Genomic DNA, 21,602 nt, shown 5'->3' with positions numbered 1-21,602 from the left:
AGGAGGAGGAGGAAGCAGCGACGGATGAATCAGACGTCCGGATGGCGTGATTTTTATTCCAGGATATGCCGGGTCGCGGTCGGGTGAGACGGCCGTGGATTTGGCAGGGCTGGGGGGGGGGCGGCTGCGGACACGGCAGCGCCGAGTGGGTTGGTGTTTTGACCAGGTATGGGGTTTACTGAAGTGGTGTATACGGTTGTGGAGAGTGCGCATGCACCGCCGGCGGCATGGACGGGATCGGTGGTTAGTAGGCGCAGGTGCGGCAGGCAGAGTGAGGGCGCATGAGGCGGCAGGGGAGCATTTTCGGGCAGAGGCGGCAAGGGCTGTGACAGAGTGAGTGGTGAGGAACGAAGAGGGGGATGAGGTGGTGCGTCTGGCTGACAGTGGCCAAGTGTGAGAGGTATGGGTGCTTCAAAGGCCCGCTGGGGGGGCTCACTTGCTGGAGGATGTGAGGGATAAGGTTTGAATGGGGAACGTGTAGCAATAGTTTCGCTGCTCCCCCGGGAACAGTTTCACCTGGATTAGGTTAAGCCAAGTGATTCCAGGAAGGATAAGTAGAGGGAGGGGAGCGCCGGTGGAGGCTCACCCTCGTACATTTGCAACGTGGCTGCGGGCATTTGCGTTTTTTGGCAAGGGTATCGGGGGAAGGAATTGGGTAATTGGTTCGGCATGGTTCGGTTATATGGATCCATTTGGGGTGGCTTGTTAGGTCATATGGCGGTTTAGTCTGGCTTCAGTACGCCGAGTAATTTCAGCAAGGGAAGGTGTTGCGTGCCAGTATGCGGTAGGATCATACGGGCACATCCTTATGGCTGCAGTGGATGGCGGCTCCTAGTCAGCCCCCCCCCCCTTTTTTGGGGGTAGTTGGCTGTTCGGGGCTTGGAACCCCGGCGACACGGACGATGAGGGTTTTTTGGGGGGAATAGAAGGATGGGTGGTGCAGATTTGGCGCGGACGGTTGTCTTAAGCATAAGTGTTGGGTTGTGGTAAGGAACATAGTAATTCTGCGTCATTCTATTTATATTGGTGGATCTTTGCCTCCTTATTGGAAGTTTGCGCTGGGCTAGGGGACACCTGGTGGTTGTCAGTGGAAAGAGGGGTCAGGAAGTGGTGTTGGGCAGGATGGGTGGGCCATTCGGGGCCCTCCTTGTCACGATTGGGTTTCTCTGTTGGGGGGTAGTGCCGGAAATGAGCCGTATATAGATGTATATATTTCGGCTTGTTCAAAACGTATCTTATCTGGAGGAGTCATCGGTGTATGCCTGCTTGGCTCCAGAATTGTCGGCGGTTTATTATGTGTCGTTTGACAGAGGGTGGGATTTGGTAAAGGCGGTGAGCCGGGGAGCATTGATGGCAAAGGCGAATTTGGAGGCGGCATTTAGGTTGTTACTGGTCCACCCTGCTAGCTAGCAGTTCTGGTGCTGCGGTGGGGAGGGGAGTTATTATTATGTTGATCGGTGGGTGCTAATGGGTTGTTGTCCCATTTTATGTTCCTTTGGAGGCGGTTATTTCTTGGTGGAGTGGTTTGTGCGTGGTGTGTCCCAGCTTACACCTCTTATTCATTATAGGTTGATTCTCTTTACATCGGGTTGGCGGGTTGATGATTCGTTGAGGTTGATTGTTTTATTACAGATGGTGGTGGATACTCTTTTGGGCCTGTTGGCGCAGGCGAAGACTGAGGGTCCAACGCCAGTGATACGGTTTGTGGGGATAAAGTTTGATGTTATGGTCAGAGGGGTAGGATTCGTGGGTAATGGTGTGGTCCTATGGGCTGCGATAGAGGCAGTTAGGTCAGCTAAGACGGTGCGGTTTCAGGCGGTGCAGTCTTTGCAGGGGCGGTCGAACCACGGGTGCAGAGTTACGCCGCTTGGGTGCGTGTCTGCTGGACGGCTGGCGATGGCTGCGCCAAGGGTGCAGCCATCGGATCCTTTGTGTGTGGTCACGAGGGAGATCAATGATGATCTGATGGTGTAGGAGGTTTTTTCTTACGGCGATTTAGTGGCTGCGGATTGTGGCTGGGTAAGGTGCTACCTGATGGAACGTAGCTGCGGTACTCGGAGGCAGCGGGTCCAGTTGTTTTCTGGTTGGGCATTGTGGGGTAGCGCTTCCAATCGGTGGTAGTGGTCGGGTGGTGGAGGTTGGCAGTTTTTTCCAAGAGGAAGGTGTGCTGTCATTCTGGCTATCAGTTGGTGGAGAATTCGATTAATAGTTGGTTTGCTAATCCTGGGGCCAAGGGTGGCGTACTTGCGACAGTTGGTTTCTCAATTGGATGTGTTTTAAAAAAAAAAAAAAAAAAAAAAAAAATGTTATGCGTGGCGCAACCAGTACTGGGGTTCGCCAAGGGAATAGCAGCTGCTGTGTTTCCTTCCAGTTCTGCAGGTCTCGGGAGTTGAGGCCGGGTAGCAGACGAGGTGGGCACGGTGTGTCCGGAGGGCTTGTGGAGTCTGGTGTGGCTGTGTTGGGGAGCGACTCGGTGCCCAGTGACTGAGGTTATTTGGGGCTGATATTCAGAAGTATGGGTGGCGCGGATAACGTTTGGGACAATGTGTGAGGAAGGCCCAGTGGAGTATTTGATGGTGGCGTTGACAGTGGTGAGTAACGGTTTTCAGGCTGCTAGGCCGGCGTCCGCAGTGGAGCAGAGGGTGGCGGCTGTGGCTGTCTTGTTAAGGATTAGATGTGGAGAGATGTTTTCGCAGGATCTTAGGGCGCGGCAGGCCTTGAAGGGTTTGGTCGTAAGGGTGTGAGGGAGCGGGATACAAGGGTCCGTCTCCGTTGTTTTGTGGCAGCGTTTGGTGAGTGGTTTGTGGCGGCTATGTTCATCTGAGCACGAGCGGGTTTTTGTTTCCCTTGTCCAAAACGGTTTGTGTTAGCCTTTTGGGGGGCTTTGAGATTGTGGGGTTGGTCAGCCCATCTACGGTCAAGAGCGGAGGTTGGATGTTGGAGGATGTGTCCGAGGTGGTGCAGTGGGTTGAGCGCCGGCTTTGTCGCTCACCGAATTAGATTAGGCGGGTGGTGAAGGTTGGTGTTGTTATACGCGGTCCCGGGTGCGGAATTATGTTGTGAGGGCGCCCAGGCTCATTATTGTGTCGCGTTTGTTAAGGTACCATTTTGTGGCAGTGCTGCAGACTTGATTGCAGGTGGCGGGGGTGGGCGCCCGGAATACTATGGGTCGTATTCCTTCTGGATTGGGCTGCCACGGAGGCCCCTCGGTGGGCTCAGAAAAGGGGTTGTGAGAAGTATTGGGAGGTGGGAGTCCTCTTGTTTCGGTGTTACGTTTGGCCTCAGTTGTTATCGGGTTAAGGCAATGGGGGCATTTGAGTCTTTTGGGAGTGGAATGGGTTGGCGTAACAGGTTGGTGTTATCTGTGGGTTTATAACCCCTGGGTTTTTGTGGTGAGGGTGTGCCTCATTTGGATATTTGGGCATTCGTTGGTTCTCGGGGCCTCGACGGTCTGAGGCTCGCCTGAATGTTGCCAGTTGGGTCTGGACGGGTCGATGGTACTGGTCCAGTAAATTGGAGGCAGCGATTTGGTATCTCGAGAAGTTATTTATGAATGTTTTTAAAAAAAAAAAAAAAAAATTGTTGGTTGTTGCATTGTGTAAGACATACCTGAGCTTAATCGTGGGGTAGTTTTGATAGTGTGACCAGGTTGGAATGGCGTGTGGCTCGTGCGATAGGCAGTATCAATTGAGCCTTATTGGGGGGGCGGCGCCAAAAGTTGGTGGCGCTGAACGGGTGGTTTTGGGGATGCGATGGGGGTGCATCTTCACGTGCTTGGTGCTGTTTTGTGGACACTGGGATTGCGTGGAGGTGTGGTACAAGCTTTTGGTGTGTGGCGGGTCCAGGCCACGTAAGGAGTCACGTGCCCTGTCCTGTGGCGGGGGGTAGGTCTGGTCCAGAGGCGGTTGAAGGCAATGGTAACTGGACAGAGAGACACCATCTTGGTATGGTGGCTCCAGGTTCCGGGATGTTGCAGGCACGGGGTTCTGCAAAGTTGGGGGGTTAATCCGTAGGTGATTAATACCTCATCTCTGGGTCGGTGTGTTGCGGCCAGGGATACTGGGGTGAGAAGTGGTTCCTGGACTGGGCCTACTCAGGGTTGTATATTTACTGTATTGGTTACTGTGTTACCTATTGTTATTTGTTGGGGTCGCCCGTTGGACGGCGCCCCCTTGTGTTAGTATGTAAATAATAGGTAATAAAGGCTGCTGTGGCCAATTTTAAACCAAGTCACATGCAGTTCGTGTATTATTTACAGATGGTATTGGTGGGTAACACACATACAGCACGACTGGAGAATCCTTCCTCAATGGTCAAGAAAGCCATGGAACCCATAGGGTGGAGGGGCGACATGACTAGAGGGAAGGGAAGGAGTGATGGGGTTAATGGAAACAGGAATGGTTTGTTTATAAGGCAGAGTAAAGGGATTGGTGGGTAGGAGGAGTTCCCTGGAGGAAGAGGTGGGACAGTTGAGGGGTGTAAGTAAAGGACTTTGACTTACCCCCTCTCTCTTGACTTCCGGATATGGAACGATCCCCGCCCACCCTCCCTTGTGTATAATGCCGAGGGGAATTTGGTCTGGGTTGTTTCTTTGTCACAGCAGCGGGGGGTAGGTCTGGTCCAGAGGCGGTTGAAGGCAATGGTAACTGGACAGAGAGACACCATCTTGGTATGGTGGCTCCAGGTTCCGGGATGTTGCAGGCACGGGGTTCTGCAAAGTTGGGGGGTTAATCCGTAGGTGATTAATACCTCATCTCTGGGTCGGTGTGTTGCGGCCAGGGATACTGGGGTGAGAAGTGGTTCCTGGACTGGGCCTACTCAGGGTTGTATATTTACTGTATTGGTTACTGTGTTACCTATTGTTATTTGTTGGGGTCGCCCGTTGGACGGCGCCCCCTTGTGTTAGTATGTAAATAATAGGTAATAAAGGCTGCTGTGGCCAATTTTAAACCAAGTCACATGCAGTTCGTGTATTATTTACAGATGGTATTGGTGGGTAACACACATACAGCACGACTGGAGAATCCTTCCTCAATGGTCATGATATTATAGCACAAACAGTTGCAATTTTTGAAAAACGGTGCAAGACACGTGCCAAACACTGGTGTACATACTGTATAATCACAAAATGAAGCACTGGAGCTCTTTTGTGCCAAATTTTGCAACTTTTTTAAAGCGTTTCATTTGATAAATCAGTCTAAAACATCTTGAAAAGCCACATAAAGCCATGATGTAAAAATCAGAATACCAAATAACAAAAAATAACTGTAAAACAAGTGGTGGGGAGCAAATACACATAAGAACGATAAGAATGTTCAAGAAAAGATCATATCTGGAACAGGGCATTATTAAAGTGGTTTAATCATAAACATTATGGTTCAGAAAAAGTATGATAAAGCATAAAATAATAGACAATGAATACCATAGAGGATAACGTAATGTAATATCAAAGATACCATATAATAGAAGTACCATAAAAGTGAAGAACCTACAGACTGACGTACGTTTCGCTTGAGGCTCCCTCCTTGAGTTTGACATTACATTACATGTCATACTCTATGGTATTCATAGTCTATTATTTTATGCTTTATGATACTTTTTCTGAACCATAATGTCTACTATTTTACCACTTTAATAATGACCTGCTCCAAATACGTTTTTTCTTGAATATTCTATATTTTTCTCCACAAATTTTAAAGTGTTTTCTCTTAAAAAAATACTTTTTCATTATGTATCAATAAAATGAATATGTTTATACTAAGAATTGTTGTGGTCATTTACCCTTTCCTTATGTGCAGAGTATTTACTGTACTGGTGATTTTTTCTTCATCATTAGGATTGATGATTTAGTGTTGTAGTAAACTTTCAAACAAGGTACGAGCTTTTAGGTGAAATTATAGCAAATCAAAAAGTCCCTGTTTGAGAAGTATTGATGCCAAAAAATGCCAAAAACTGCAATGATGAATTATATTATTTTAAAAAATTAGAGATACACTAAAGCCCATAGAAGAAAATGGATGCTGTTTTATTACTGTGAGTAGCTTAAAGGGGTTGTCCAGTATAAATCCACAAGTCTGCAGTCAGTGTGCGCTGTGAGGATCCACCAGTGTCAGAGCTGGGAACGACGGTTACATGGCCGCGAGTATGTTATATCCATACTCCCAGCCGGAATCTGACTAGATGGGCATGGCCTCTCTCTATGCAAGTGTATGAAGCTAGGCCATGCCCATCGAGTTGGATCTTGACAGGGATTATGGATATCACATACTCGTGGCCACATGACCGCCGTTTCCTGATTGGTCATCGGTGAATCCTCACAGTGCACAGTGTGTGTAATGTGAGGATTCACTAGTCTACAGTCACATAGAGTGATACATAGAGGGACTGCAGACTTGTCACTTTACATCAGACAACACCTTTAAAGTTTGTAGAATGCTTGTGTGATTGTAATGGCCAAATTATAAACCGAATCACATAAATTCAGTTTCAGTGCCTGAATTCTAATACAAGTAAAAGGTGGTTCTGAGACACTTTCTAACAACTTACAACACATTTCTTATTTTTCTTAGGGTGAAAATGGTAGACCAGGAAGACCTGGAGAACGTGGAGTAGCTGGTGCCCCTGTAAGTAGGTCTGAGTGAAGAATAGTAACAGGCAATGCAAGGTTTCATCTTTATACTAAAAGCAAAAAAACAAAAGCAGTATTGTACAAGTAGAATGTCTTTGGAGGGGATAAATAGCCTTTTACCTTCTAGCCCCCCGTGTGACTGGCACCAATAATATGTACACCCCTGACAACATCTTAAAAAATGTTGCTATTTAGTAAACTGTAACTGGACATATAAAACAGTAAAAGCCCTTTTATGAACTAAGTCAGTTGTCAGATTACACTTTTCTACCCCACAATATATGGCTGCATTGTGATATGTGGGATAGATTAAGAAGTGCCACATCTGTATGTAAGTTAGTAAATCAGGAGAACAAGGAAGTAAAAATACCAAAACAACAAGAAATGATTATAGAAAAGTATGAAAAATGGGGCTCCCCTCCTTCTGCCTCTTTTCTCTATAACATCTGTGTGAGGTTTTGTAGTTCTCTGCCATGTTACTACTGTATGCTATTTTCCACTAAATATAGAGTTTCTCTCTTTTATTGCTCCTTACCTCCTCTTTGCGACCCTGGTACTCCCCCTCCCCTATAATAAGGGTTTGGTATGTAAATAGGACATTTTTACCCTTTGCAGTAGCCCTCATGTTGCACTCTTATTATGATGTGTCCCCTCATCTATTTGGAACCCTGGGTGGGTAATATCTGATGTGTGATGGTTCATGAATTGATTGATTTATTTATAGAGTACCTTGAGGAAGATACAGGGGGGTATAATCTGCATGTGCCTGATTCCATTTAGTAGTTTTTGTCTACCATGAATAACAAAAATTCCCAAATTACAAATTTTATTATAATACATAAAGTGCAAAAAGACATACTCATAAAAACCTATGCCACACTGTCAATACAAATTGTACAGTACGCTAAATATACGTGTAGAGTCGACCCAATCCAAACAGCTTTCCAATCAGAATAAGAACCCTCATCAGGTGATATAAGCCCATATACTTTGGTAATTCTGTGGCGCCCTGGACCAGCCAGGGGCCACAGAGAACAACACCCACACACCCCACAGTCCCGGTCAGGCACACCGAAGTCAGACACAAAACCCTTGTTGCCTTCCTCCAGGGGCTGATGTTCACACCAGGGGGGTGGGCCAGGCGGTTGGCCCTGCCCACCAAGGACTTCACAGTCCTGGAGGCGGGAAAAGTAAAACAGTTTAGTTTTGGAGGTGAAAGTGGAAGGAAGGAAAGTGGTAGTTGAGCAACTAACTGACCTCGTCCGGGTGTGTGGCCCCGGCGGTACAGCAAGGTTGGCAGACGGTGGTGACCGTCTGCAGGAGTGGCCTATCGGAGTCTACCGTAAGGACCGTGGATGGGCGGTGGCCCGGCGGTACCGGACCGGTACACAAAGAGAAGTCAGCACCATCTGGCAGGGGCTTACGGACCCCGGCAAGGCTAGGAGTCGCCAAGAATTTGCCAAATCCGTCAGTGAAGGGAACCTCCTGGGCTTCCCAGCAGCCAAGTCCCGAAAGAAGGCAACAGTCCAACCGTGAGAGGGAAACACAGCCACCGCCAAGGCTACCGTTCCCAGGGCCAGAGCCTGCGGGCAAAAGGGGCTCCTCCAGCCCATATCCAAGCTGGGAGGCGGGTTACCGGTGGGAACCCATTGGAACCGTTTACAGTACATAGGTGCAGGGAAAGGCAGTCACCATCAACTGCCGGGAGAAACAACACCACAGCCGTCTGTGGGACCCGTCCATCCAGCCGTGTGTTTTACCGAGAACTGTGTCCTCATCATTGGCTGAGTGAGTACCACTGTGCCGTGCAGCACAGCGCTGCCCCCGCGACCCTGCACCTCACCAGGCCCCATAACCTGCCTGCCATTCATCCCTACCCCATCACCAGGCCCCGGGACAACCAACCCCCCTACCCACGGAGGGGAGAACTAACAACAAAGCTGCTCCCTGTCACCGCTCCCGGGATCCCCGTCCAGAGCAGCGGTGGTGTCACCAACTTCACCACAACCGTGGGTGGCGTCACGGACAATAACCAAAACCCCACCATCCAATCAAACCCCCTTTCACTCACGGGTGAGGAACACCGCTCGAGTCCCCGGGATCCGGCCTACCGCTCGAGCCACCACAGAGCAGCGGCAGCAGCGGCAGTGTCCGCACCCGAGCAGTGGGAGAGCGCAGCGTCCCCTCCTCCGCCCGCGACAACTCTACCCTGATATCATGTATAGTTTATTGGCAACACCAAGGGAAATACGGAAAGTTTGAGGGGAAAAGTATCTACACAGATATCATATAGCGTGTAGAAAGGACATAATATATACAGGCAAAACACCAATTGTAGAATCCTGCAGCTTAGAATACTTAGCTTCAAGGGAACAAGGAATCCAATAAAATAATATGTTCACAAAGGCAGTAGTCCTGATAAAAGGTCAGCATAACAGAGATAACTTTAGTTGCTGAGTATGCAAGAGGTTGTATAGAGCAATCCTTATAGTTGTACGGGTGTCATTGATGAAACATATCGCATGCCTCGATGCTTTACTCTGTAAAGGGGTTCATCAGGAGGCCTGAAATAGAAGTAGATGAGAATAGGGAGCCCAGACACACAGTCCCATTAACCCCTTCACGACCAATGACGGATATATCTGTCATGGATCGTGTGAGGTTAATCCCCGCCCCCTGCCGTGGGCACGTCGCAGCGATCCGCGCACATATCAGCTGTTTTCAACAGCTCACATGTGTGCCTGCATGTTACGCGTGGAATCGCTTTCACCCGCAACATTTAACCCCTTACATCTCACTGCCAAAGTCTGGCAGCGAGATGTATATGTGCACGGCCATTATTTTCACTTATCGCCAACCCTACCGGAAGTCCCGTGCGTGATAACGTGACTTTCGGTGGTTGCCATGGTAGCACAGGGTCATGTGATGATGCCTGTAGCTATCATGAGTCACTTTCGGTTTCACTCGGCCCGAAGCCGAGTGAATCAGAAAGTGATCATATCTGATGTTTACAGCTGTATAGCTGTGATCAGCAGATAGGGCAGAGTGATCGCATTGTTGATCCATATAGCCCCCTAGAGGGACTAGTAAAATAAAAAAAAAGTAAAAAAAAGTTTTAAAAAATAAAAAAAACCCTAAAACTTCAAATCACCCCCCTTTCACTCCATTGAAAATTAAAGGGTTAAAAAAATAAAAAATATACACATATTTGGTATCGCCGTGTTCAGAAATGCCCGATCTATCAAAATATAAAATCAATTAATCTGATTGGTAAATGGCCTGGCGGCAAAAAAATTCCAAACGCCAAAATTACATTTTTTGGTTGCCGCAAGTTTTACGCAAAATGCAATAACAGGTGATCAAAACGAAGCATCTGCGCAAAAATGGTACCATTAAAAATGTCAGCTCGAGACGCAAAAAATAAGTCATCACTGAGCCAAAGATCCCAAAAAATGAGAATGCTAGGGGTTTCGGAAAATGGCGCAAAACGTACGCCACTTTTATTGGACAAGCTTGTGGATTTTTTTTAACCTCTTAGATACAAGTAAACCTATACATGTTTGGTGTTTACAAACTCGCACCGTCCTCAGGCATCACAATGACACATCAGTTTTACCATATAATGAATACGGTGAATAAAACATCCCAAAAACTATTGTACGATCACACTTTTTTGCAGTTTTTCCACACTTGGAATTTTTTTGTTGTTTTCCAGTACACTATATGGTAAAATTTATTATTTCATTTAAAAGTACAACTTGTCCCTCAAAAAGCAAGCCCTCATATCTAGAGTTGAGCGCGGTTCGCGGTTCGAGGTTCTCCAGTTCGCGGCTCGAGTGATTTTGGGGGCTGTTCTAGATCGAACTAGAACTCGAGCTTTTTGCTAAAGCTCGATAGTTCTAGATACGTTCGAGAACGGTTCTAGCAGCAAAAAGACCAGCTAATTCCTAGCTGGCTTTCCGCTGTAATAGTGTAAGTCACTCTGTGACTCACACTATTATGAAATTTCAGTGTATAGTGTGCGGCAACAGCGCATTTAGATCACTGCTGTATGTATAATGGCGATCGCCATTTTTTTTTTTCCTTGTCTTCCTTCCCTAAGCGCGCGCATGTAGTGGGGCGGGCCAGCATGTCAGCCAATCCCAGACACACACACAGCTAAGTGTACTTTTAGCCAGAGAAGCAACGGCATGTGTGATAGGATGTCCATGTCACATGTCCTCCAGCACGCCATTATCTGCCTTCTGCGTCCTTGGTGTCAGACATCACTGGCGCAGCTCCTATCACCGATACTGCTGTGTACGCTCTATACACAGCGCTATACAGAATAGGGATAGAAGTTTCTTTCAGCCCTTGTAAGGGCTAATACCGGCAGGGTCAGAGCCATAGGTGACAGGTCCGTGAAAACAGAGTTTAACAGCTACACAAGATGACAGCGTCTGTGTAGCTAAGGTCAGGGATTTCCTCGCTGCATTTCCCCATTAGGAGGGATAGAAAGGCAGGCTTCCTTTCCTCTACCCAGAGACCCACAACCCTGCCACTGTACCCTCCTGCCCTTTGCACACTCAAACTCATTGTTACTAAGCCATTATACTAGCAAACACTGAGTGAACTTAGTGGCATCCTAAACGTGGCTGTTGGACTTCAGTATTGTCCCACTAGTGCAAAGATATTTGCAGCACGTCTGCCTGCACTGCACACTCAAACTCATTGTTACTAAGCCATTATACTAGCAAACACTGAGTGAACTTAGTGGCATCCTAAACGTGGCTATTGGACTTCTGTATTGTCCCACTAGTGCAAAGATATTTGCAGCATGTCTGCCTGCATTGCACACTCAAACTCATTCTTACTAAGCCATTATACTAGCAAACACTGAGTGAACTTAGTGGCATCCTAAACGTGGCTATTGGACTTCTGTATTGTCCCACTAGTGCAAAGATATTTGCAGCATGTCTGCCTGCATTGAACACTCAAACTCATTGTTACTAAGCCATTATACTAGCAAAAAACTGCTGCAACTTAGTGGCATACAAAAAGTGGCTGTTGTACTCCATTTGTGCCCCACAGGTGGCAAGCTATTTACAGCACCTCTGCATGACACCCTCCTGCTCTGTTTTTAAATGCTATAATAATAGCAAAAACTGCTGCAACTTAGTGGCATACAAAAAGTGGCTGTTGTACTCCATTTGTGCCCCACAGGTGCCAAGCTATTTACAGCACCTCTGCATGACACTCTCCTGCTCTGTTTTTAAAAGCTATAATAAAAGCAAAAACTGCTGCAACTTAGTGGCATACAAAAAGCGGCTGTTGGACTTCTGTATTGTCCCACTAGTGCACAGATATTTGCAGCACCTTTGCCTGCATTGCACACTCAAACTCATTGTTACTTACTAAGACATTATAATACCAAAAATTGAGTAAACTTAGTGGCATACAAGAAGTGGCTGTTGTACTCCATTAGTGCCCCACTGGTGCAAATCTATGTGCAGCACCTCTGCATTACACCCTCCTGCTCTGTATTTAATAAGCTATAAATGATAGCAAAAAATACTGCCATTTAGTGGCATCATAGAACTGCCTGTTGTATTTCATTATTGTCCCACTGGTGCCAAGCTATTTCTAGCACCTCTGCATGACACCCTCCTGCTCTGTTTTTAATAAGCTATAGTGAAATGATAGCAAAAAATACTGCCATTTAGTGGTATCATAGAACTGCCTGTTGTATTTCATTATTGTCCCACTGGTGCCAAGCTATTTCTAGCACCTCTGCATTACACCTTCCTGCTCTGTTTTTAATAAGCTATAATGATAGCAAAAAATACTGCCATTTAGTGGCATCATAGAACTGGCTGTTGTATTTCATAATTGTCCCACTGGTGCCAAGCTATTTCTAGCACCTGTGCAGGACACCCTCCTGCTATGTTTTTAATAAGCTATAATGATAGCAAAAATACTGCCATTTAGTGGCATCATAGAACTGGCTGTTGTATTTCATTATTGTCCCACTGGTGCCAAGCTATTTCTAGCACCTGTGCAGGACACCTTCCTGCTCTGTTTTTAATAAGCTATAATGATAGCAAAAAATACTGCCATTTCGTGGCCTCATAGAACTGGCTGTTGGACTTCCATTAGTGTCCCACTGGTGCAAATCTATTTGCAGCACCTCTGCATGACACCCTCATGCACATTTTGCTACGCTAATTTTATAGCAAACTCAGGGAATTCATTGCTGCATTTGATAATTCGGAGGGATAGAAAGTGAGGCTTCCTTTAGCTTTTCCTTCTGTTCATAGACAGCATCTCCAAGTCCACACCCGAAGAGCAATTTCTCCTCCACGTCTAAGTGTGGAGAGGCAGCTAGTGCGCATGCGTGTGCCGATTTACCCCAGCTGCAGCCTAACTACAGTGTTTCGCCTAGTGAGTATGCTCAACCTGACTGTGCCATTCCTGAGGCTAAGTCTTCATTTCGGGATACAGCGCATGCTCCCACACTTAGTGCGAAAAGCCTCTTTGCACAGGTACTTGCAATCCGTGCCGGGTCTAAGTCGTGTGTTGTGCCTAGACACCATGCTAAAGCTGATAGTCTTTTTTCAGAGACTGTATTTCATGCTACTGAGCATGCTCAGGCACTTACTGCATCAGAGACTAGGTCCGGTAATGAACTCTTTGGCCCTGCCCCTGATGTGGGGGGCCCATATAGACACAGGGCATCAGGTGTCCTGACGATGTGGCTATGCCACTCCCAAATGCCTTGCAGAGGCCCGCCCCTATGACTCGTCACCTCATTATTGATGGTCAGACGATAACTGGTGAGGTGTTTGTGTCGTGGCAGCCATGAGGTCATTATTGAAGTTTCGGTTCCAAATAGGACGCTAGTTATGCCACTCATGACGTGTTACTCTGCTTTTGTCTCCAGGAGGTGCATTGTGATCCACCCTGGTTTGGGGCGGACCAAGGTTATAAAACGGGCTGGAGCCAACAAGGAGGTGCGCAGTCTTCTATTATGCTCCGAAAGAGCACACCTCCATGTGTTGAACCCATTGCGGCTTTAGGCCAGAGGTAGGCAGGGATAGGGCGTCGATGCAGGCCGCCACCACAGTTGGTAACGCAGAATGGTTAAGACCAGCTCCTGTCCTACAAGTCCTGCTTGTGCAGCCCAGTGGCATTAACAGGCCTGCTGCTGCTGATGCGCCTGCTGTCCACAGGTGTGGCCCCAATGCACGCGGTCAGCGTACTGAATGGCCCCTGTGATGTTAACAGGGAGTTCCTGGGCTGGGTGGGCATGTGGACCCTGTGATGCTAACAGGGCTCCCAGTCTCCAGATCTGAGTGGCGTCTAACTCGGTTCAGGCAACTATTAGTTTCATAGCCACACAGATCTGTATCCTCCATCTAACCTTCCAGTTGCCAACCTCTCCTTTTCCATCTGGGAGCACGGTGGACATTGACTGCTGATGGGGATATATACCTTTCTCTTTCTTTTCTTATTAATTTTCGTTATATAGCGATAACATAGTATATACCACCTTATCCAAATCTGCCAGTCCCACCGTAACAGATGGTGTTTCTTCATCAAATGTTACTTTTGCTTAACCAACAAACCCACGGACAAAAACTTTTTTCCCCTTTCCAACACACCTGTTCCCCTTTCCACCAGCATCTGTCCTTTTTGAACTCATTTGGTATATGACCAAAAGTGCAACTCTGCAGGGACACCGTACTCAATGCCATCTCAGCACAGCAGCCAGCCCTCGGTCCCTCAGATGTGGACAAGTAAAAGACCATTTCCTCCTATCCATGACAAAGCATTGAGATTCACTCTGTGCAGCACTGGTGTTTACTGGAAAAGCAAATCTAAGAATCCGTACCACCTTCTGCAGATACTCCTGTATACGTGCGTCCCTTTCTATGGCAGGAATTTATTTCGCCAAATTTTGTCTTGTACCGGGGATCTAACAGTGTGGCAACCCAGTAGTTAGCATTACTTTGAATTCATACAAATCGAGGGTCATGCTGTAGGTAGTGCAGCAAGAAGGTGCTCATGTGTCTTGTGCATCCAGGAGGACAAAGTCCTTGGTGTGTTGGTGGCAGAGAGGTGAGAATCGTGCCTCCTTCCTCTGCCCTCTCCCCCCAACTCGCACAACCTAAATGTGAGCAAGCTCTCACTCATCTGCTGAGTCTTCCATGCCCATCGCCAGTTCATCCTCCGTTTCTTCATGGGCTCCTGCACCTTCGTCAACAATTTTTGCAGATACTATGCACCCTTGTTAATCCCTCTCCCCCACCGTCCCTTGACTTCCGCCTAGGTGCCGCTCACCGTCTGGACCTTGTAGATCTTATTATCCCTTCTGCATATGACTCCTCCTGTACTTCCTCCCCTTCCTCTTGGACCAACACCTGACTCCGAATAATGCATACAGTGTGCTCCATCTTTTAGATGACCAGAATTGTCACGCTGAGAATGGCATTGCCAGTGCTAAAGATCTTCGTCGATATTTGTAAACTGTGTAGAAGGGTGCATAGGTCCTTGATCTGACACCACTCCAGCAGCGTGATCTGCACCACCTCTGGATCAAGTTAGCCCATACGTCATACCGTATTTCAGCAGGGCTCTGCGGTGCTGCCACAGACGCTGCAACATGTGCAGATTCAAATTCCTGCGTGTCGGAACATCGCATTTCAGGCGTTTAACCGCCAGACCCTAAGACTTCAGGAGCGATGAAAGTTGTTGAGCTGCTGGGTGCGAAGGATGAAAGTGAGCACATTGCAGCGTGTCCGCTGTACAAGGCCATGTAGGCCGGGATGGCATTTTAAAAATTGCTGGAGAATCAGATTCAACACGTGAGCCATACAAGTCATGTGTGTCACTTTGCCCTGACGAAGGGCTGCAGACAGGTTTGCATCATTGCCGCACACGGCTGTTAAGTCACCAACGTAGTCCACTCAATCAATTTGTACTCCGGTCGCCAGGTGACAACGTGTTCCTTTTGTGCATAGTGCTGATGATGGGAAAGGAGTCGATGCCAGCGGCGCAGGTGGACACAGGTTATGCTCACCCACTGGGCTGTGTTACCTTGACAGATGCAGAACCACAGGCTGAATGTAGGTGGTGGGTATCTCACAGATGAAGTACCATCATTCAGCTACAACGAATGGGAATACACCGCACCCTTTTTTAGGCCCCTCCTGTCTGCAGACCACTGCCAGACAAAGCTATGAACCTCTTGTTACTGTTACCCCCAGTTCAGTTTTATGATTTTGTGTGCTTGTTACCTGTGACTACTTTTGCTGCTTGCTGTTTATGTACCTCGTTGGCCGATCCACATTTCACCTCTGCTTGTTTTCTGATTAAGTCCTGGCCATCCCATTCTGTTCCTCTTCCTCAATTAATGTTTTGACCCTGCATGACTACTATTCTCTGGAACTGCAGCCTTCCACAGGTATTGATCAACTTGGGCCCTGTGTAATTCCAAATCACTGTATAGGGGTTAAAGGGTTTCAGGGTTCTGGGTGTCCAGCTTGGTGAGTGGCTTCCCTCTAGCCTATCCTTTACAGCCCATCTGAGTGTGTCGATCCAGGCAGGTGTTACACCGTGCCCTGGTCAGAAGGCCATGTAGGCCGGGATAGTGTTTTAAAAATTGCTGGACAACCAGGTTCAACACGTGAGCCATACAAGGCACGTGTGTCACATTGCCCTGAAGAAGGGTCGCAGACTGGTTTGCATCATTGTCGCACCCGACCTTCCCTGGCTGCTGGATGAGTGGAGACAACCATTGATGAAACTCGGTCTCACTCTCCAGAGCTAACCGTCCACAATTCCTCAGCGGTGTCTCACATTTCCCCTACATTTCAAAGTAAACATTTGACCGCCTGATGGCCTTGAGCTCTGCTGCCAGCATAGTAAGGAGGTGTGTGGGATTCCTTGGGCGCAGTTACAAGGAAGGGTGGACTGACCACACAGGGTTTGGGCCGAGGTGGAGGACCCACACGAGGTTGAGGAGGCAGAAGCAGTGGAGGAACTTGTACATACAGAGGAAGGATTGACACACAAGTCGTGGGGACGGCAAGACTTGTACAGCAAACCTTTCTCCATCTCTCACCATAGTTACCCAGTGCCCAGTCAGCAACATGTAACTCCCCTGTCCATGCTTTCTGGTCCAAGTATCTGTGGTGAAATGCACCCTGTCACACACAGAGTTTCTCAAGGAATCGGTGAGGTTGTGTGCAACCTGCTGTGGTAGCGCGGGCATGCCTTTCTTGGAGAAGGAGTGACGACTGGCCATCGGCTCTTGGGGCACTGCAATGGGCATAAGGTCTCGAAAATCCTCCGTCTCAAAAGGGTGTAAAGGCAGCCTTTCTGTTGCCAACAAGTTGAAGATGATGAAACTCGACCTCTTAGTCATGTCATGCCCTTCTAAAATCATGTAAAACACAGCGAGGGGACTCCAACCACAGTCTCCCTCGTTTCCACTAATTGGGCCACACACACCTCACTTGACTGGCATCACTTGATCCCCCTTTTCAAAATGAAAAAGATGCTTTGCATGAAGCACTCTCAAAAATACGCGTGCCTTTCACGTCCCCTGGATGACCCAGGGGAAGAAAAGTCCTCTGAGAGCCATGACTTGTTCATCTTGGTTCTTTTTTCAAAAGCGAGGGGACTCCAACCACAGTCTCCCTCGTTTCCACTAATTGGGCCACACACACCCCACTTGACTGGCATCACTTGATCCCCCTTTTCAAAATGAAAAAGATGCTTTGCATGAAGCACTCTCAAAAATACGCGTGCCTTTCACGTACCCTGGATGACCCAGGGGAAGAAAAGTCCTCTGAGAGCCATGTCGACATTGTCAGTGGACAGACATGTGTGCTTACCTGCCAGCAGACCCCCAGCAGCACTGAAGACAGGTTCCGAGAGAACGCTGGCTGCAGGACACGACAAGATCCCCAAAGCGTACGTGGCAAGCTCAGTCAATTTATCCAGATTGGAAGCCTAAAATCAGCAGGACTCAAGTTGCACAGTAATGGCATTGACGTTTCCTTGCATATACTCATATATCTGTGTGTCCTCCTCTTTTTCCTTGTCCAGCTCTTTTGTAAAGATGAGCGAACCGGTCGCGGTTCGGCTCGAGGTTGGTTCGCCGAACGGACCTCCCGTTCGAGTTCGGTTCGTCGAACGTTCGACGAACCGAACTCGAACTGCATAGGAAACAATGGCAGGCAATCACAAACACAGAAAAACACCTAGAAAACACCCTCAAAGGTGTCCAAAAGGTCACAAACAACTCACAACACATGGGAAAGTGACAAGGACATATACTCATGCGAAAACAAAAGAGCTGGACAAGGAAAAAGAGGAGGACACACAGATATATGAGTATATGCAAGGAAACATGCCATTATTGTGCAACTTGAGCCCTGCTCATTCTTGGCTTCCAATCTTGATAAATTGCCTGAGCTCGCCACGTACGTCTTGGGGATCTTGTCGTGTCCTGCAGCCAGCGTTCTCTCGGAACCTGTCTTCAGTGCTGCTGTGGGTCTGCTGGCAGATAAGCACACGTGTCTGTCCACTGACAATGTGGACATGGCTCTCAGAGGACTTTTCTTCCCCGGGGTCAGCCAGGGGACGGGAAAGGCACGCGTATTTTTGAGAGTGCTTCATGCAAAGCATCTTTTTCTTTTTCAAAAGGGGGCTCAACCGATGCCAGTCAAGTGGGGTGTGTGTGGCCCAGTGAGTGGCAACGAGGGAGACTGTGGTTGGAGTCCCCTCGCTGTGTTTCTAAAAGAACCAAGATGAACAAGTCATGGCTCTCAGAGGACTTTTCTTCCCCGGGGTCAGCCAGGGGACGGGAAAGGCACGCGTATTTTTGAGAGTGCTTCATGCAAAGCATCTTTTTCTTTTTCAAAAGGGGGCTCAACCGATGCCAGTCAAGTGGGGTGTGTGTGGCCCAGTGAGTGGCAACGAGGGAGACTGTGGTTGGAGTCCCCTCGCTGTGTTTCTAAAAGAACCAAGATGAACAAGTCATGGCTCTCAGAGGACTTTTCTTCCCCGGGGTCAGCCAGGGGACGGGAAAGGCACGCGTATTTTTGAGAGTGCTTCATGCAAAGCATCTTTTTCTTTTTCAAAAGGGGGCTCAACCGATGCCAGTCAAGTGGGGTGTGTGTGGCCCAGTGAGTGGCAACGAGGGAGACTGTGGTTGGAGTCCCCTCGCTGTGTTTCTAAAAGAACCAAGATGAACAAGTCATGGCTCTCAGAGGACTTTTCTTCCCCGGGGTCAGCCAGGGGACGGGAAAGGCACGCGTATTTTTGAGAGTGCTTCATGCAAAGCATCTTTTTCTTTTTCAAAAGGGGGCTCAACCGATGCCAGTCAAGTGGGGTGTGTGTGGCCCAGTGAGTGGCAACGAGGGAGACTGTGGTTGGAGTCCCCTCGCTGTGTTTCTAAAAGAACCAAGATGAACAAGTCATGGCTCTCAGAGGACTTTTCTTCCCCGGGGTCAGCCAGGGGACGGGAAAGGCACGCGTATTTTTGAGAGTGCTTCATGCAAAGCATCTTTTTCTTTTTCAAAAGGGGGCTCAACCGATGCCAGTCAAGTGGGGTGTGTGTGGCCCAGTGAGTGGCAACGAGGGAGACTGTGGTTGGAGTCCCCTCGCTGTGTTTCTAAAAGAACCAAGATGAACAAGTCATGGCTCTCAGAGGACTTTTCTTCCCCGGGGTCAGCCAGGGGACGGGAAAGGCACGCGTATTTTTGAGAGTGCTTCATGCAAAGCATCTTTTTCTTTTTCAAAAGGGGGCTCAACCGATGCCAGTCAAGTGGGGTGTGTGTGGCCCAGTGAGTGGCAACGAGGGAGACTGTGGTTGGAGTCCCCTCGCTGTGTTTCTAAAAGAACCAAGATGAACAAGTCATGGCTCTCAGAGGACTTTTCTTCCCCGGGGTCAGCCAGGGGACGGGAAAGGCACGCGTATTTTTGAGAGTGCTTCATGCAAAGCATCTTTTTCTTTTTCAAAAGGGGGCTCAACCGATGCCAGTCAAGTGGGGTGTGTGTGGCCCAGTGAGTGGCAACGAGGGAGACTGTGGTTGGAGTCCCCTCGCTGTGTTTCTAAAAGAACCAAGATGAACAAGTCATGGCTCTCAGAGGACTTTTCTTCCCCGGGGTCAGCCAGGGGACGGGAAAGGCACGCGTATTTTTGAGAGTGCTTCATGCAAAGCATCTTTTTCTTTTTCAAAAGGGGGCTCAACCGATGCCAGTCAAGTGGGGTGTGTGTGGCCCAGTGAGTGGCAACGAGGGAGACTGTGGTTGGAGTCCCCTCGCTGTGTTTCTAAAAGAACCAAGATGAACAAGTCATGGCTCTCAGAGGACTTTTCTTCCCCGGGGTCAGCCAGGGGATGGGAAAGGCACGCGTATTTTTGAGAGTGCTTCATGCAAAGCATCTTTTTCTTTTTCAAAAGGGGGCTCAACCGATGCCAGTCAAGTGGGGTGTGTGTGGCCCAGTGAGTGGCAACGAGGGAGACTGTGGTTGGAGTCCCCTCGCTGTGTTATACATGCTTTTAGAAGGGCATGACATGGCTTGGAGGTTGACTTTCATAAAATGCAAACTGTTGGCTACCAAAATGCTGCCTTTCCAACAACTGTGGTTATAGGCAATGAGGAACATACTGATGAAGATGAGACGCAGATACCCGATTGGGATGACAACTTAAATATTCGGTCAGGGCAAGAAGAAACTCGGTCTGAGGGGGAGGGGAGTGCAAACACAACAATTGATGATGAAGTTCTAGATCCCACCTACTGTCAACCCACAGTCAGACACTCGAGGAGGTCAATAGAGGCGGTGGAGGAGGATGCAACCGACGTCGAAGTAAACTGGCGCCTTCCTGGACACAGTCGGAGCACTGGTAGCACGTCTACAACTGCATCCTCAGCCACCACTCTGCCTCTGAGCATTATTCGGGGTGGATCAACAGGTCGCATGGCCTCTAAGCCTTGCCTAGCCTGGTCCTTTTTTGACATAAAAAAAGATCGGCCAAATTATGTGATCTGTAACATTTGCCATGGTTATCTTAGTAGAGGTCAAAACCTCAGCAGTTTGACAACTTCTTCCATGAATCGTCACATGAATAAATATCATATGGCCTGGTGGGAAGCTCACCGTGCTGCAATGCGGCCTAGTGGAGCCAACCATCCACCGCCTGCCCCTTCCAGGGCATCCGCGCGCTCGTCATCTTCTAGGACTGTGGGGACAGCTGTCACACCTGTTTTTCCACCCACAACTTCCACCACTGTAACCGCAACAGGCAGTTTGCTTGGTAGGTCGTCAGTTGGTTTGGAAGGGGAAACAAGTGAGTGTGTACAGCTCTCTCAGACATCGATAGCACCAACTTTGGATGAAGGCAACATCATGTCTCCGCCTGCACTTTCCTCCCAAAGCTGCATTTTTCCAGGGACACCCTACTCAACACTGTCTACACACAGCAGCCAGATCTCTGTCCCTCAGATGTGGTCAAATAAAAGGCCACTTCCTTCGACCCATGACAAAGCGAAGAGGTTGACTCTATCCCTCTGTAAGCTGTTGGCTACAGAAATGCTGCCTTTCCGCCTAGTGGACACACAGGATTTTAGAGACCTTATATCTGTCGCTGTGCCCCAGTACCAGATGCCTAGTCGCCACTACTTCTCTAAGAAAGGTGTGCCCGCGCTACACCAGCATGTCGCACACAATATCACCGCTTCCTTGAGAAACTCTGTGTGTGAACGGGTGAATTTCAGCACCGATACTTGGACCAGTAAGCATGGACAGGGACGTTACATGTCGCTGACTGGGCACTGGGTAACTATGGTGATAGATGGTGAAGGGTCTGCTGCACAAGTCTTGCCGTCCCCACGACTTGTGTGTCAATCCTCTGTCTGTCCAAGTTCCGCCACTGCTTCTGCATCCTCCACCTCATCTGGGTCCTCCACCTCCGCCCCAAGC

At 48.4% G+C, this 21,602-nt stretch overlaps 1 protein-coding gene across 1 annotated transcript in view; it reads left to right on the top strand.

Annotated features, from left to right (window-relative positions):
- Positions 1–21,602, top strand: part of COL3A1 (collagen type III alpha 1 chain) — a 264,812-nt gene that overhangs the window by 147,326 nt on the left and 95,884 nt on the right. Inside the window, exon 9 of the mRNA XM_075317770.1 lies at positions 6,570–6,623. Coding sequence (XP_075173885.1) covers positions 6,570–6,623 — 54 coding nt within the window. The remainder of the gene's footprint in view (positions 1–6,569; positions 6,624–21,602) is intronic.

The sequence above is a fragment of the Anomaloglossus baeobatrachus genome, chromosome 7, assembly GCF_048569485.1.
Source record: "Anomaloglossus baeobatrachus isolate aAnoBae1 chromosome 7, aAnoBae1.hap1, whole genome shotgun sequence".
Lineage (NCBI taxonomy): Eukaryota > Metazoa > Chordata > Amphibia > Anura > Aromobatidae > Anomaloglossus > Anomaloglossus baeobatrachus.
The sequence above is the reverse complement of the archived record's forward strand: the minus strand, read 5'-3'. Positions and strand labels throughout refer to the sequence as shown.